Source organism: Maniola hyperantus, chromosome 1 (assembly GCF_902806685.2).
Source record: "Maniola hyperantus chromosome 1, iAphHyp1.2, whole genome shotgun sequence".
NCBI classification, from domain to species: Eukaryota; Metazoa; Arthropoda; class Insecta; order Lepidoptera; family Nymphalidae; genus Maniola; species Maniola hyperantus.
Genome location: NC_048536.1, coordinates 9,528,443 through 9,547,188, shown reverse-complemented (window position 1 = coordinate 9,547,188; position 18,746 = coordinate 9,528,443). Strand labels below are relative to the sequence as shown.

General features: G+C 35.7%; 2 protein-coding genes across 8 annotated transcripts in view; both read right to left on the bottom strand.

Moving 5' to 3' along the window:
• Positions 1-8,869, bottom strand: part of by (focal adhesion protein tensin) — a 168,902-nt gene extending 160,033 nt beyond the window's left edge. Inside the window, exon 1 of the mRNA XM_069501307.1 lies at positions 8,702-8,869. Within this exon, the coding sequence (XP_069357408.1) occupies positions 8,702-8,854 (153 nt within the window). The 5' untranslated portion in view covers positions 8,855-8,869. The remainder of the gene's footprint in view (positions 1-8,701) is intronic.
• An 816-nt stretch (positions 8,870-9,685) lies between these two features.
• tai (taiman) overlaps positions 9,686-18,746 on the bottom strand; it is a 79,317-nt gene continuing 70,256 nt past the window's right edge. For all 7 annotated transcript variants that reach the window (XM_069501232.1, XM_069501256.1, XM_069501218.1 and 4 more), the window contains one exon: positions 9,686-18,139. In XM_069501232.1, the coding sequence (XP_069357333.1) occupies positions 18,023-18,139 (117 nt within the window). In that variant the 3' untranslated portion in view covers positions 9,686-18,022. The remainder of the gene's footprint in view (positions 18,140-18,746) is intronic.

The following is an 18,746-nucleotide window of genomic DNA, read 5'->3' as shown; positions in this document are numbered from 1 at the left end:
TAAAATGTTACGTTTACGTTAACCAGTGCTGGCGCCATTGGTGATCGTCAAATCAGTTCGTAACTTCATACTTCTTACAAACGGAATATTTTATTTACAAATTATAATGGAATCAATTTAATTTTTTTGAAGATGAAAGATAATTTGTAAGAAAGAAAAAGTGTTTAAAATGCGAAGTAGCAATATTAATAACTATGTATATAATTTAATATACTTAAAATGAAATAAAAAAAGGATACGGAGAAGTAAGTTAATTTTTAGGGTTAGTTTCGCAACCAAAATAACAATGACGAACAGTTTTTTGTACATTGAAGCAACGCACTTAAATTAACAGATGTTAAAGTTCGTCTACGTCTGTTAAATTTTAACGAACGTATCTTACGGAGACCAATGGTTTGAAACAACCGGCCCTAAGTATGTAAATCCACTAAGCTTAGAATTTATCAGCGAATACCTACTAGATGACTTAAAATTATTAGGTAGGTACTAGATTTGTAAAAATCCCTTGGGAACTCTTTTATTTTCAGGGACAAAGTAGTATGTCTGCCCCTGGGATGCAAGTTAGTTCTGTACCAAATTTTATTAAAATCGGTTAAATATTACTGTTTACTAAGTTATTACACTGATCGCGTGTAATTTACTTTTATTAATTGAGGAGTTCTGTTCTCCATCTCCGAAGATATTCATTAGATCTTCGCCAAATTAAAATGGGACCACCTCTGAAGTATAACCTACCAAACAAAAAGAATCATCAAAATCGGTTCATATTTGGCGGAGAAATCGCGTAACAAACATACAAAAAATATATATATAAACAGCCGAATTGAGAACGGTTAACGAACGGTACGGAAGTCGGTTAATTAGCCAAACTCGAATACACACCGAAGCCGCTGGCTTTTACAAACATTTGCGCCCGGGCGTGCTAGTTGCTACCCAGCCACATGCCAGTGGGTAGCGACTTGCGCCCCACAGTGATTGCCCGCCGCCAGCCGGCGCTGGCTTTCATCGAGTATGACCTGCAAACGGCGCATGCCGCAGATGCTGCGGCTTTTGTGCCGCTGGTAGAGTTGTTCCGATTTGTAACCTTCTAAATAAATAAATTGAGATGAAATTCGTGTTAAAATGTGGTACATAAGTTTTATTAGATGACAAACTATAGAAGTGAAATGAAGTTCTGAAGCTATAGCAAGATTTTGTGCCAAATAAGTGAAAAAGTGATCCAAGTACGAAGGAAATAAAATAGTGCTAAAACATAGAAAAACGCAGAAATTCGAACTAATAACAGAATTTGACATGCCAGATTTTGAAAATTAAAGTTAAATACGAGTGTGAAAGTCGCGAATTGGATTATTAGTATAAAGTGAAATATCGATAACCTAAAAATTTGTGCATCAATCACTCTGCAAAATCATAGCGTAATTACGCGCATTGCCATCTAGCGAGCGTGCGCTGAACTTTCTGCGTGGAGCCTATATGCCGACACGTTGAACTCCGCTAGGTGGCGACTTCTTATCGATAACAAACGACTCACCGAAATAAACTTTTTTCTGTTGTACAAATGATTGAAAACTTGGATTCGAAATTTGTAGCACAGTCAAATGATTTATAGGAATTGAAAAGAAGTATTACCAGAAGATAGAGGTCGCTTGGTGTCACATCATAATACACAAATCTTAATACAATATGGAAGAAATAAAAAATATGTTACTGAACATGCAACAAGATCTAAAACAACAAAAACAAGACATGCTAGAGATGAAGGAAGATATTAAAAACACAATTAATAACAATATCAACGAAAAGTTTAACAGTTTGGAATTAAAAAACGAACTTTTGGAGAAAAAAGTCCTTGAACAAAGCACAAAAATAAGCTACCTAGAAAGACATACTAGACGCAAGAATCTTGTCTTGTTCGGAGTAGAAGAGCGAGAAAAATCTTACCACGACTTAGAGGACACAATAATTAATTTAATAAATACTTACTTCAAAATCCAATGTGATAGTAGCCACATCGAAGCTGTTAGAAGGCTGGGAAAGAAAGGTGAGAAAGTCAGGCCGGTTGTGATATCGTTCTCTACATTGGGATTTAAAATCAAAATTCAAAAAAAACAAGCAATGTCTACAGAACACCTCGTACTACATGAAAGAAGATTACCCAATGGAAGTCCTTAACAAGCGCAAGGAGCTGCAAAGCCAACTACAGAAAGAGAAAGAGGCAGGGAATACTGCTTTTATAAAATATGACAAACTTGTTATATTGAACAAGAACAAGCCCGCTTCTCGCAACCACTTAAACAAGAGAAACCTCTCCGAATCCCCGGAGACTTCTCAGGCTAGCAGTCAAACAGCTCTACATAGTAATAAACAACCATCTAAGAAAAATAAAGCAACTTACATGAAAGATTATATAATACAAAAACCGAAACTAAACTATTCTCAGACACATTCTTCTCAAGGCCAAGCGAAGACAACACAGCCCAACGCAGTATAGCAACCACAAAAGGACCCTCTACCTCCCTACAATCTCCCAGTACGGCTGGTCACCGCGGGAGAGTTCGACCAAAACCCTCCAAGGAAAACACAAATGGTAAAGAAAAGCAAATTGAATATCTGTACTCTCAACGTAAAATCATTATCGTCAGCAAAAAAATTTATCGAATTAAAGGCAGCTCTACAAAACATTAACCATGATATATTAGGTATGAGTGAAGTCCGTCGTCTAGGAGAGAATATTATCGAGGATGAAGATTACATCATGTATTACCTAGGCACTACCAAAGGTCTTTATGGAGTGGGCTTCCTAGTCAAGAAAAAATATAGAGCATATATTAAAAAATTCAGCGGAATATCGGAGAGCGTCTGTGTATTGGAAATCGAAATGAAAGATTTACTTTTTGCAATAATACAGGCATATGCACCTACTGAAGGCTCATCTCAAGAAGACATAGACAATTTCTATGAAGACTTGGCGAAAGCTCATGACTCTATCTCTACAAAATACATAATCTCTATGGGGGATTTTAATGCACAGATCGGGATACCCAAAAGCCATGAGCATTTAGTTACCGGCAAATATGGCTATGGGAACAGGAGCATACGCGGCGTAAGACTCATTCAATACGCATATGAATACAACATGAAAATTATAAATACCATGTTCAAGTTAAAAAATAAAAATAGATGGACATGGATCTCTCCAGACAAAAATACAAAAAATGAGATTGATTATATTATGACTACAAAACCCCACTTATTTTCTAAATATGAAGTACTATCGTCATTCTCCTTTGGCTCAGACCATAGATTACTAAGAGCTACAATCAATCTGAAATCAATGAAAAAAAGTAGGCGGAACTTTTCTAATATATCAACAACTCTGAAAACGTTGAAAGAGCAAGAAATATACCTTGAAAACCTAAAAACATATATACCGGAACTTATATCGACACAAGAAAACTATAAAGCCGATGAATACTGCCGAAAAATTATGCACGCTATGTTTGAGGGCTTGAAAAGTATTAAAAGTACGCAGAATTTTGTCAGAGGAGGCACTAGAGCTTATGAAAGAAAGAAACAGTTTACAAAATAAGTCAAAACTAAACAAGAATGATAGAGAAAAGCTGAAGGAACTCTACAAAATTACAAATAAAGAAATAAGAAGATGCTACGATACCTACAGAATAAACACCATACAGCGACACCTAGAAAAGTCTAGATCAGCTAAAAAAGCAAATAAAGAGCTAGATAGACAAAAGAATTGGATTATATCACTTCAGCGTGGCTCTGCCAAATTCAAATCCCGAACGGAAATCATAAATATAGCTACAGACTTTTATACAAAACTATATAGCAAAACAAACTCATTAAATCAAACAAATATTTATAAAACATGCAAAGATACCTCCCCAATTCAAGAGTTCACGGAACCTGAAATCCTGGAACAAATTATGAAGCTCAAGTCTGAAAAAAGCCCGGGGCCAGATGGAATCACAAACGAATGCATCAAATTTGCAAGGACTTTACTACTGTCACCTATCACACTCCTATGGAACAAGATATTGCATGAAGAGTCTGTACCACAGCTATGGACGGAATCTGAAATCATCTTACTATATAAAAAAGGCGATCCAGCGGACATGGGGAACTACCGTCCTATAATTCTCATGCCTTGCCTCTACAAATTATTTGCTTCCTGTTTGCTCGAAAGAATATCGCCAGACATTGACGCACATCAACCAATCGAGCAAGCAGGATTCAGAAGCTACTTCAGCACCGTGGACCATATTCAAGTAGTCGACCAAGTAATAGAAAAATATTTAGAATTCCGAAGACCATTATATCTAGCTTTCATCGACTACAAAAAAGCCTTTGATTCAATATCACACGATAGCATCTGGAAAGCATTAAAAGCTCAAAATATAAAATACAAAACATAAACATTTTGAAAAATATCTATGCCAATAGTACGAGTAGAGTCAAGTTAGATAGAACAGGCACAAAAATTAACATAGATAGAGGCGTAAGACAAGGGGACCCGATCTCTCCAAAACTGTTTATAGCCGTCTTACAACATATAATGGAAACATTACCATGGTCTAAACAAGGCATCAATATTAATGGGAAGTTTCTAAGTCACCTCAGGTTTGCCGACGACATCATTCTGTTTTCAGAGACCGCACAGCAATTAAATGGTATGATCGATAACCTACATCAGGCTAGTTTCAAAGTTGGATTAGAAATGAACCTCGACAAAACGAAAGTAATGACTAATTTCCACAAATCACCCATTTTGGTAAATAACATACCTCTCGAGTTTGTAGAAAAGTACACCTACCTTGGCAAACAGATCTCTTTTAACAATGAAAGAAATATAGAAGAAGTAGAGCGTAGAATAGCGATCACCTGGAATAAATACTGGGCTCATAAAGAAATATTCAAATCGCAGCTCCCGTTGCCCGCTAAGAAAATAGTTATGGATTCAGAAATATTACCATGTCTTACCTACGGTTGCCAAACTTGGACGTTTGATCACAAAACCAGAAACAAAATTCAGACTACCCAGAGAAAAATGGAAAGAAGTTACCTAGGCATAAAATTAAAAGATAGGGTGAAGAATGTGGACATTCGCAAGAAAACAAAAGTCACTGACGCCTTATCTTTCTCACTACAAAGGAAATGGAGGTGGGCAGGTCACGTGGCTAGATACGGTGACGATAGATGGACCACAAGATCAGTTAGATGGTCGGGACCAAGAGGCACCAGAGCCAGAGGCAGGCCATATGCCAGATGGGTAGACGAAATAGTGGAGATAGCGGGTCGAAGGTGGCTAGCCTCAGCTAAAGATAGAGCCAAGTGGAAATCCTTGGAGGAGGCTTTTACCCGAAGGGGGTCCATACATAAACTCTAACTATACATTATAATATAATTAGACCTAGGTACTTATGTAAATAATTTGTAATACTAACATACTAACCCTAATTTTAATTTTATAATATTAACTAACTACTAATCATAATTATTTTAAGTACTTACTCACTATAACTTTATGTCAAAAACTGTATGGAATTAAATAAAGCTTTATTATTATTATTATTATTATTATTATAAATAAATAAATAAATAAATAATCATTTATTTGCAAGAATGTTTGTACAAGAAAGATGTAAAGCCGACTTAAGTGTGTGTGTGTTAGCTATTGTCACAGTATTATGAGAAAGAAATTAAAATAATACCCTACGGCACTAGGTACCCTTATGCAAAACAGGGCAGTGGAATTTTTATTACGAACTGATTAACGTTTTTTTGGACACTGTGGTACCTGCTGGGAAATTAGGTAGATACCTACATAGGTAGGTACATACATAAAACCTTCATTTTCACTCGGCGCTCTCATTTTGATTCATAAATCGTTGGCTTGCTGTAATCTTATCGCTAATAAACTCTTTTGTTACAATAATTTCTCAAAACCTAAAAACTCGGCATCATCGAGAATTTGTTGGATAAAATCAGTAGGTACCATATTATAAATGCGAAAGTATGTGTTTGTTTTGTTGGTTTGTAGGTTTATTGGTTTGTCCTTCAATCACGTCGCAACGGAGCAACAGATCGTCGTGATTTTTTGCATAGATGTACTTAGTTAAAGACTTGGAGAGTGACTTAGGCTTTTTTTATCCCGGAAAATCAAAGAGTTCCCACGGGATTTTTAAAAACCTAATTCCACGCGGAGGAAGTCGCGGGCCGGCTACAGCTAGTAATATTATAAACCTAAATATAGATAACCAATTTACCTACCTAGGACCTAGGTATAAATCTCGTTTGTAACCTCGCAGCCAGCCAGGTAACCTCCCAGTGTGCCTGGGTGCTGCTGGTCCCTTTTGGATGCATAGGGCATCCGAGGGGAAGAGCAGTATTCGGGCCGGTGCACCCCGGTAACATGGCTAATAATCTCTCTTCGGGGATATTGTTGGCCATGGCTAATGACCTGGCAGGGGGGAGGTTTCTCCGCGTGTCCCTCTGACTAGCAGAGGGCACGGTGGACGAGGCGGAGTTTGAGACGCGGGCGACGTGCGCGGGATTGCGTTGTCGCCCGTTGCGTCTCCGGGGGAGGTGAGGTGTATATAGTTGGTGCACCTCGGACGTGCGTGGAGGAGGTGGAGGGTCCGCTTCGGCGGACGTCGCTGGCTGGGTTGCGGTGGTTTGCTTCGGCGTTCCCGTGACCCAGTCGCCAGGCGACGCGCAGGAGTGCCGCTGGGTTTTAGTGGGTATTCCGGTCGCTTCTCGGCCGGCGAGTCCCACATACCTACCTTCCCTAATTGACCACATAATTGACGGAGTAATCGCGTAACAAACATACAAAAAAAAGGTATAAATCTCGTACCTAAATATGAAACTGATTCAGGTAACTGCTATTATGTACATACATAGGTACTGTACCTATGGCCTAGCTTTGTGGGTAGGTACATATAACCACTTTACACAATTTAGAGCAATTACAAAACATTTCGCTTGACCTCGTCGATTAATTTACCTTACCTATTGATGTTATATTCTCTAATTAGAGCCAATTAACGTTTGCTCATGTATCAAATATAGAGCATTCGTGAAAATTATGCTAAAATACCAGACGAGTAAATAGCATAGTAGCACAGAACCGCTCGTAACTACTCAACGGCTCAGCCTATTTTGATAAAATGTGATACCGGATACGTCATTAGATTCGTCTTGATGGCGCGAGTGTAACCATTGATGTTGGAAGAGCCAGCGTCCTTGTGTAATAGACAACATAGCTTAAATTTTTAAAAAATCAATATGGTGGATTTTATGCGCTTCAGGTTTATTGACACCTGAAATAGGTACCTACGTCAATTTTGATAGTCAAACCTCTAGGGTACATCCTGAACTCCAAGAAAGGTGTGTAGGCTAGGAATTGCATATAAACAACGGGAAAATTAAGAAATTTTAAATTTTCCCCCTCCGCCCGCTCGTAGGGGAAGCATAATATTATGTGTAAAATCTGTCGCTAGAAAATATTGAAATTTTCAGGATAAGATGTCCTTGGCAGACTTATTAAAGGTACCAAGTATCAATTGTCTAGCTTTAGGGTTTCAGATTTAAATACTGAAATCTGAAACCCTAAATACGTACTCTGAAATACGTCGATTTTCTAACACTGCTGATAATAGGTAATCAAAACCTTTAGGGTAGGTACCTAGGTACTACAAACAAATTTCATCCGAGGGAAGTCGGAAGGACCGGCTAATAACTATACCTACCTACTTATATTACGGCGCATATGAGTAGGTACTTACTCGTGATAGCCTAGTGGTTAAGACGTTCGCCTTCTTTTTGGAAGGTCGGGGGTTCGATCCCGGTCACGCAGACGCACCTCTAACTGTTCAGAGTTATGTGAGTTTTTTAAAAAGAAATCACTTGCTTTAACTGTGAAGGAAAACATCGTGAGGAAGCCTGCATTCCAGAGAGTTCTTCATGTTCTCCAAGGTGTGTGAAGTCTCCCAATCCGCATTGGGCCAGCGTGGCAGACTATGGCCTAAACCCTTTTCTCACTTCCACATCCTACGTCTTTGCCTGACTTTGAGCCATCGGTGTACCATTTCAGACAGCCCGATGGCCAAGTTATTTTGTTGATTATCCATTACTCTCTATCTGGGATTTCCACAGAAAAGGATCTCTGGAAGTTATATTTTGGGATCGTATCCGACGGTATTCCCAAAATTGGGATCTCGAGCACGGAGTTCTGCAAGTCCCTCGGTGTTTTAGAGAGCCAGTTCACCTTTCCTTGGCTTATCAGCCTATACATGCTGATTCTCGCCTCCTTCTTCAAATACAGGAAGAGAGGAGGTAAGTTGAGAAGAGCTTCTAGGGCTGCCCCCGGTGAGGTGCTCATAGCTCCAGTAATAAGCAGGCAAGCAGTTTTTTGGATACTGCCAAGGTTGTACCTGCGTCATTTTCGAACTGATGGTATATTCTTTTATCTCGCCTGACGTCAAAATGACGTCATTTCGAAGTTAATGAGACATGGTTCCGGCGCAATAGTAATTTACGTGACTTATACCTAAGACGCTATATTAGATTTTATTCTTCCCATGTGCTGGATAAGAAGTAGGTACCACAATTAATAGTAATAAGTATGAAAAAGGAGAATTAAATCCTGCCTACGTAAATAGGTAAACGGGCAACTCACCTCTTTTATTCTTTTTTTAAAATCATAAAGCAAAGACACCAACTTGTTGAAGAACTTTGAAACAGCACATTTTATTGTCTTGCACATTATTATTACGCTCACTGTGACGACTACAATCATTATTATGAATGGATAATAATCTCCATAGTCCATTGCAACGGGACAGATACACTGACTGGACTGCCCATTGACTTATATGGACTGACTCTCTTCAGGCAACATTGCTAACGTTATAACGTGTTCGCTACGTACCGATGAATACCTAGGTATAAACTAAAACAATGTGCGCACTGGCCTTTCTGAACTCGAGTTCGAGTTCAAATTGTCCATGAAATTTCACATATTAAAACTGTTTAATTAGTCAGTTTGGCGGGTTAGCCGCACAACCGCACAGCCCCGTGTGCGGGGCTTTTTCACCCCAACCTGTCGCGTGCGTTGAATGAACGTGGTATGAAAATATACCCTATCCGCGGAACGAAGTTAGATTAGCGATATAGCGCTCTCTCTGTTACGTAATCCCATACAAATGTAAGAGGTAAAAAATGAGTCAAAGCTTACGTAACAGAGAGAGAGCGCTATACCAACTTCTTTCCGCGGATAGGGCATAGGTTTATTTTTTATTTTACGTCACCTCTAGTCTAGCCATCAAATAGAGATAGTATTCCAAGAGCCATCTATCTAGTATTTGATAGATGTCGATTCAGCTGCTCGATTGCAATAGAATGACAGCTACAATGTCACAATCGCAATCACCTCTGATTGTGCTCCGACTGATTGATGCTCGCTCACTATTGGCCTAAATGCATTATTGCAACAAGAATAGCAAGCACAAATTCAGCCAATCACAATTGAGATTGTAATAATGATTGATGCAGGTTTTACGTAATCGACCTACAGGATCAACCCGAGTTTTCTCAGTTTAGTTTACTCTGGTAATAATGAAAATAAAAATAAATACCTACTTACATAAACAAATAAAACTACTTATCATTTAGATATAATTATATTTTCGAATCTAAAATGTACAAAAAAAAGTACATACTTAAAAGTATGTACTCTTAACGCCTGCTTTTGTCAATGGATAAAAACATTACAATCTGAATACCTCAGAAGTATCAGTAATTTCGGCTTCATTAATTGACAATGACCGTAACTTAGTAAAAGCTCTGGAGCAAGCTATTAGGAACGAAAACAGTAAGCTACTCATACTATTATATCAGTTTACAGCTTAATTTTATATTATCTGTTCTGAATTATTCGAATTTCATATCTCAAACAATAAATTCGTTTTTACTAATATCAGGGCGGTTATGTAGAAAGGCTTTGACGAGACATCGGTGTACCCATCCAGCTGCGGCTGCAGCCGAATGTCCACTAAAAGATAAACATAACGACCTATATCAATTTTATTATTTAATCAACCATATTTTTATAACAACTTTGGTTGTGTATTCTAATCGTAAAAATATATGTTTAACTATTTACAATATATAAACATACATACAATGCGTAGAAATGCACAGCAACACAAAAGGACTCTAACATCCGAAGAACTTAATAACACAGACTTAACGGCCATCCGCAAAAAAGATTACGGCTTAGGTACGATAAGACTAGGTTAGTTCAACATTAAACGAAGTTTGAGTCTGTTCAAGACTGGGGTATTATATTATACTTACGTTCTTAAAGCTGTAAACATTACCCACCCGTAACGATGTGTCAAACACATTCGCTTTTAATATTACAATAGAAATAAACTCTAGCGATAATCCTTTCTGCCGCTGGCCAAAACACTTAATCGTTCATTTTAGAAAAAACATAATTAGGTTCAAATAACGCCATCTTTAACTGAATTTTACCTCTACAAATATACACAATACCCCTGTTCGCAGACGACAGGCCAAGACAAGAGGCACGATTTTATACAAAAAATAAAATCAATTTTGTACGGGAGTATAATTACCTCATTGTGTTAGCAACTGTCATCTTACTATAAATATATTATCACACGTTATCATCTACAGAGGAATCATATAAAATTATCTCAGCATATTATATTTAAAATGTACAGAACAAAATTTTGCAATTTATAAAAATGAAGATTACAAACGGTTAAACTAATTATGTTTTCTCTCTGAAACAAAGATTCCCGTACCCATCAATGTTTCTTCGATTAATTATGATACTAATTTGATATTCTAAATCCCTGGTCACAGAGTAAGTAGACCATATAAATAAACCTTGACATATCACATTCCTAACACAGTCCAACTCGTAAATTTGCTGTAGCATTGGATGGAAACATTGGACCCTATTATTTTGTTGTCTCTTATTTTACTCTGTGATACGGAACTAAAATTTCTTATTGCAAAAATAATGATTACTTCGATCATCTTACATAAAATTTCGAATTATACATAACATTTCCAATTTTCTGACCATACATCATCATTTAAAATTGTATCAAGTTCTTATGGTTTACTCAATTTATAATGTCTAATAGTTGTGAAATTACCATAAACCTTACGATAATACATATATCCGAATAGCAGCCTAATATAAAATATATAAAAACGTTACTTTGAAAAAAATATTAACCAGGGTTGATAGTTTAAAGATTTTTATGGAAACTTTTTAAGATTTAATATCAAATACGACCTTAATGTTACGAACATTAAAATGAGGTATAAATCCATTACACCGAGATTGCATTATTCTAAGAGTTCTATATAATATAGATGAATTGCGTATGTGTTATAATATTTTATTCGATAAGCCCAATTCAACAATTTTATGTTTATTTATCAAAATATTAAATAAGTAACTATATCTTTTATTAAGAATAATTTTCGTTGATTTTATTTTCTTTACCGATCATTATATTATGTAAATATTGGTGTTAATGAATTGTGAGATAATCACTAAAATAACTATATAAACTGACATACGAACATCGATTAACAATTACTGTATCGAATATATTATCTACTAAGTTTTTGTCGATTTTTGGTAAGTAAAAATATCGGTATGAAGAGTGTAACAACGTTGGAGGCAAATAATATTAATTTATTAGTGTTTTTGGAAGACTAGAATTCCTCAATTTTATTTCGTAGGCATTTTCCAATCATTACTCTTATTATAAGTTTATAACATTGTTTTAAAAAATTACTTGCCCAATCTATAGATAAATATAACGAGTAATTGCGGTAAATTTATGTTATCGATTTGGATGCTTCCGTGTTCTCTCTATGTTTTACAGGACAACATGTATTCCAGATGAAATTTCGCCAGTAATAATTACAACAGAAACAATAGATTTCCATCATGAAAGTTATGAATCTTTTACAACTATCTTTATGTTATTTTTATTACATATAATTACATAGTCTCTTTATAAAGATGGTATTGAAAAATATCTTATATCTTTTAATATCAGGCACGCATGCGTCGTTAACTGATTCACATTTTACAGTTATTTCGGAAAACCAATTTATTATAACCCGATTATTTATCCATTGGACGTGTTGTCGAAAAAACGAGTCTTATTTGTACATTATATAAAACTGTAAAAAATATAGCCTTCTTCGGGTACATTTCGTCCGCAGTGGAACGTCAAAAACTATGTGACGGCATTAAATGCTCTTCAATCTAACAATCCAATAAATATGCTTCCAATATTTTTCAATAAGACCTAAACATCACTAAGTGTCAACTACATATGTGTTCACGTCGTCGTGTACCTAACAAGGCCATCATTGTACTTTACGGGATCGGTATTCGCTAGTCGGACACTCCGGCACCTCTCGTCGCCTCGCGCCTCGTAACCAACTAAATGGAATGAAGTGTTATATTGCTAGGGGTTTTCGGATATTGTAAAGCTTCATCTCACTATATTAATGGTAAAAAGATGGTTTCATTTTGACAAGTTCATCGATCGTATTGGTCAGTAGTCTAGACATCAGTTAAGTATCTTTAGGGTATAAAAATATGAATATATTTCTTTAACCGTTTCAATTTCCATTATTTATAATTTTATGGGTACATCCTACATATTATTTGTACGTTGTTTAGGTAGGTTATTATAACATCACAATATAAATTTACACGCTATATCTACGGTTGGTATATCATTTTTATGTAGAAAGATAATGTTATCTATACACTTCGGTTGTGTCCAAGTCAAACCTATGTTTCGATGGATATCTGTCCCTTAAGAGACAATTTATTATTTTTCATAAATATATTCAATCAATGCAAAAGATGTAGATATTTGTTTGAGAACCAACATGCTTTCACGCGTCGAGCATAAAAGAAAGAATCAATGTTAGTTAAGTACTAAACACCAAACTTAAGTAATTGCCCTTAATCAATCAACTTGTATGTATAAATTAATTAATAAATGAAGAATATTTAACTGGTCTGAGAGTTTGCTGAAATAATAGTTTACGGATAATGAATTCAAAGATTCCAACGTACTTAACTGCTTTTGCTGACATGCTATTAATTACATCATTTTCAAATAAGAATTTAGATACAGAGCGCTATGGCACGACATAATTTGCATGATTTACTTTTCAGAAAGCGCTCTATACCTTACCTTTATCCAAGACGGTACTACATCTGTTACACAAAATTTTAACAGCTGTTTTTCTATCACAATCTATTTTTAGCACTCCAATTTTTACTCTAAGCGACTGTAGTAATGACATTATAAATATTCAACAGGGTGTCTGTAAGGTTCATTGATTTGTGGTCCCGAACGCAAACATTGTGTCCTATACGATGAGATATCACTAGTATACTACAAACCCAGATCACACATTCTCACTTATACAATCATAAGTTATGACTTATAACTAGTAATTGTAGGTACACATAGAATTTAACATCATATTGTGCGATTTAAGGGCCTCTTCCATGGAGTCACAATTAATTTTAGCCATCAAATTATAATTCAAAGTACAAGACGGAACTCTCATAATTAGATTACGGATTACAAACTTTCTGAACGTGTTATCTGACGGGTAAAACTTATTTTGACCTCGTGAAAGAGGCTCATAGGTTATGTCGAAGCTTTCGTAATTTAATTTACTGCCTTAATTAGTTATTCTTCGTAAACTTCGAAGTTAAATGTTGATTTTTTCAATTACAAACAGAGACTTTATTATTTATAATATATTTATAACGCGTAAAATTAACTCCTCACGCGCCATTTTAACTTTTCAAATCTTATGTCAAAAGTACGATTAGTCCTTATTTTAAAAGTGAATCGTACTTTTGACCTGGCAGTTGACACATAGAGTTAAAATGGCGCGTGAGGAGTCTTTTTTTACGGACTATACCAATAATTTGGTGCACAAAGTTAATTAAAGTAAGAGTAATTAAGCGACGTATAACATTGAGGCTATTCATATTTTCACAAAAATACCGACTCGAGACCACAGACTTACGTTAATGGCTAATTTAAATTTTTATAAGTTTATTCTAGCTCATCCATACTGCGCGTTGTTTGGAACTTTGTAATAAAACAATATTGAATAAATAAGTTTTTTTACCTTTTGTGGAAATCGATTCATTAGTATGGTGGCATTTAGTTGTATACATCTTTTAACATTGTACGTAAAATGCTACGATCAAACATCGAATCACGAGCAGCGTTTTTGTAGGGTATAAGTATATTTTGAAAGGTTGGTTGAGCCCAAGGCATTTCATTTACTTTTTAGGGTTCTGTAACTAAATGGTAAAAACTGGCCAGTGTTAGAATACGAATACCTATCATTTGAATGATTTGTGCACGAGTTAATAGTTAAGACTATGATATTTTAGTACATTGCTTCCTTCTATTGTATGAAAAAATATTTACTTAAATTTGACAAACTTCTACTGTACCGTTTTTTTTCTTTCGATACAATGCATGATCCTTACATGAAATCAATCGGCAAAAAAAAATTAGCGAATTTCATTGATTTTTATTATGCCAAAATTGTTTTCGCAGAAAGAGACCTAAAGGTTACTAAGACAAATAAAACGAAATCTCTACAAACAAATCTTAAAAAACACTAAACCTTTACGAACAAACTTAGTTTTGAGGTACCAAATAAAAGGGAATTGTTTTTGAAATAATAGATTAATTGAACCAAATAACTATTTGTTTCTTTTCGAACTACGGAATCGAACTTGGTAATAATCTCACAACTGGCCATTTTTTCTAACCAGTTAGTTTAGAGTTGTATTGAATCCAGAGTTGTATTATATAGTTGTATTATATTGTAGTATATAAGCGTACCTCCTTAAAGGCTCTTCATACATTTATTACGAAAACGCCAACTCATGTCTTCACGATTCTTAAAACGAGCTTCTATATTCAATTGACAAAATAAATGAAATGAATGAAAAAACCGTTATTTTTGATTTAAAGCATCGATCAAACTTTGCATCATAGTATAAAAATATTAGTAAAACACGTTAATTTTGCATTTTCAATTTTTACCCGTAGCTACGTGAATTTTTGTATTGCCCTTACATTTACAAATATATTTAGGATACTTATCAAATGAAAAACTTAGCCAGTCTCAGAAGTGACATGCGAGTAATAGAAAATATAAGGTTATTGAATGTGGTTCACTAATCTCCACTAATACAAGTACGCTGGAGCAGCGATGCCAGCCTGTTTTTGAAGCAACTTGATTTTCGCCATTTTGGCGTCATGTAAGCGTATTCGAATGAGACGTCTGTCACCATAATTTCAGCACGACGACTATTTGATGCAATTTCATTTTAATTCCCAGTACGCTCGGGTGGAGCACTTCGAATCAGTACAAAACACTACTGTTATTTTGTATGGCACACCTCTTCTAGCGTATTTGTATATGTCGATATTTTCAGAGATGGGATTACAGCGTCAACGTTTCAGTAAGCAACGCACAATATTTAATATCTGCATTCCCGCGAACACTTAATTATTATTATCTTCAGCCATTCGCCGCACCCACGCTATTTTAAACGTCGCGTCGTCGTAACCTATTACAAACATACTCTCATTCTGTCAACTTCATTATAATTATTTCTTACACAATCAAACCTATCGATACCAATCGTTACAATATTTTAACATTAATAAACCATGTACTTTAGTTTTACGAAGTCGTATATTATAAGTGCAAAATTTCGTTCGATATTTTATTCACGTCAATTGAGCATACATAATAATATAACTGCAACATCTATAAACAACGCATCATACAATCACCACCGGGCTTTCTCACCTCGAAAAGTCTGCACTAGGAGAGTGTTTTATAGACGAAATATAGTACACAATAAAATTTAAATAATAATATTAATAATGTTTACATAATATCACAATGACAATAATGAAAAACGAAGTAGAACAAAACTTGCGAACGATTTTGTAGTCGCCGACCAAAAATGATTTTTTACACATCTACTTTAGACATTATTATTCAACACATTGTTCAACACGCACGCATTATTCAACACCTCTCTAGTACTTCAAATAACATCACAAAATAATATTTGAAATACTTTGATTGATTAATGCTCTTTAATTAATTAACAGTTATTTTTTTTTTTCAATTTTTGTTTATTGAGATAAATACAAACAATTTTGAAGATGATTAGCTTAACATAGCTCAACTTTTTTACCGTGAAACAAATCTTACATTTAATTATAGAGTATTTACTTTTACGGTAAATATAAAGACTTGATTTTGAGGATTTTTAATGAAAAAATTACGTTTTCTGATTATTTTTGGTTTTTTAATTACCGGATAGACTTGCGCTCGAGAACAATCGTACCTTATGAAAAGCAATGACGATGTGTCTAGATTGGAGCGCGCTTGCCTAGAACATGGCGACTTATTCACTCTTGCCTGGAAGGTCATCATCAACAACCGATAAGCGTCCACTGCTGGACATAGGTCTCTTATAGGGACTTCCCCACGCCACGGCGCCGCCTGAATCGAAGGTATTTCAGTCAAATACTAATTCTAGTTTTTTCTGGCTGCTGATGCGTGATGACTTAATTATTGGTTACGTAAACTAAATTATTTTTGGCAACGACTTCAAAATTATTAACTCAGTTCGGATTGATATCTGATTGAGTATTTCAAGTAGGTTTTGATAAAAAAATTCATTAACTGTAGATTTCAAAATCAAAAGGTTGTTTTAAAAAAATTAAAAGGAAAGCTTGTGGGGAAAAAACTTTCTCAATTAATATTAGCAAATATCATCCACACTGATGTCAGGAAAGACGAACAATAAACATTAATTTTTTTTTTTTATTGAATAGTCAACCCAAGGAAATGAAGATAAAAATATTTTGTAAAATCAAAGTAAAAAAACTTTAATAAAATCAATAAATGGTGTTTAATATTACAAGAAAAAATAATATTATGATAGATTTAACAAAATATTTACACGAAAGAAATTGCTATAATTTAACAACACGTTATTTACATAATATTTATTTACGACTGAAATTAAAATGAATCTATACGTAATCTGTCGATTAGCGACGCTGATGATTGTCAAAAAGACCATACGACTTTAGGCAGTAACAACGTTGCTAAGTAACCTGTCGTCAGATTACGAGTAGGATTGTTTAGTTTCGGACGTCCGACTCTATACTCTTCGAAGTGGCTATCAGAAAACTATGTTTAGAAAACTTAATCACTTTTGAATATAATTTTCGCAAATGAATTTAATAGGACATTGACAAGAGTGATCAATGCTTATCTCTTATAAAAATAAAACATTTTTACGTCGATAAGTAAGTAGAGCCGGATTAAAACCATACGTACGCCCCAGCGAATACTACAGTACAACTTAACTTTGTCATAACAGGTAACATCTGACTTTCACACTATAATACAGAACGTTCACAACGCCAAAAAGTGTTTATTTCTATACAATATTGCACGCGGTATGTCTCTATCGTATATAACGTATGTAAACTACGCGTATCATATAGCGAATCACATATTTTTTATTCCCTCACAGGGAGCTACCGTCGTACTCCACGTCGGACCTCATTAAAACTATACATAGATACATATATCTACGACTCGTACGCTAAACGGAGTTCTCAAAGAACCCAAAGGAAACATACGATCGATCGTCGATCTCCATTACTCGAAAATATCACTAGCACTACTAGACTAACGTACTACTATCCACATAGACGCTCTATAAATACGTGTACTCGTCCTCACGGAGCGCGAGCTTTGCAGCCGCAGAGGTAGCGCTCGCTCGCCCGAGTCGGGCGGCCGCGGCGTCGGGCGCGGTAAATGCAGAGCGGCCCGCTCACTGCGACAGCAGCTTCTGCAGCAGCGAGGCCTTAGCGCCCCCCGCACGCGCCTCGCCCGCACCCGCCGCGCCCGCCGCATCACCGCCCGCCGCCGAGCCCGCCTCCGTAGTACTCTGTCGACGCAACACACCCTTCTTAGCACGGCACCATCTCAAGGCGGATAGTGTACTTAATATGAGATTTTAAATCTCACTAACGTTGATAGAAATCGAGCGTCGAAACACTTCGGTGTTTAAGTAAAAGGGACCTTAGATACCGCGTTTAAAAGTTCAAGTTTGTTCATACACCTACAGCTAGCACTCCAAGCGGAAACGTTGCGAAGTGAAAATAGGTGGTACTAAATTTTTAAGTTTAGATCAATGAACTTTAGGTCCATTGTACTTTGACGTTATTTTGTTTTTACTCTCGAATTCTATCAACGTTGGGCGACTGATATCATAATCTCTATACTTAGAAAAAATCTCATACTAAAGCACTCTGATGTTTTATCTCAACTTTTTAGGAGTATATAATCAATGAATGAAGATTTATAGATTCGTCACGTAAGTTACGCTATGAAGTGAGATACTTAAAGCTCCCCATATGTTTGCTTCGTGAACATTTTTGGGATAAAGAATAATTAAAGCAACAAAGATGCCTTATCAACTTGGTAATTTCTTTTATCAATATATCGAAGGGTAAACCACTATGAGGTAAATGTTTAAATACAATGAAGAAAAA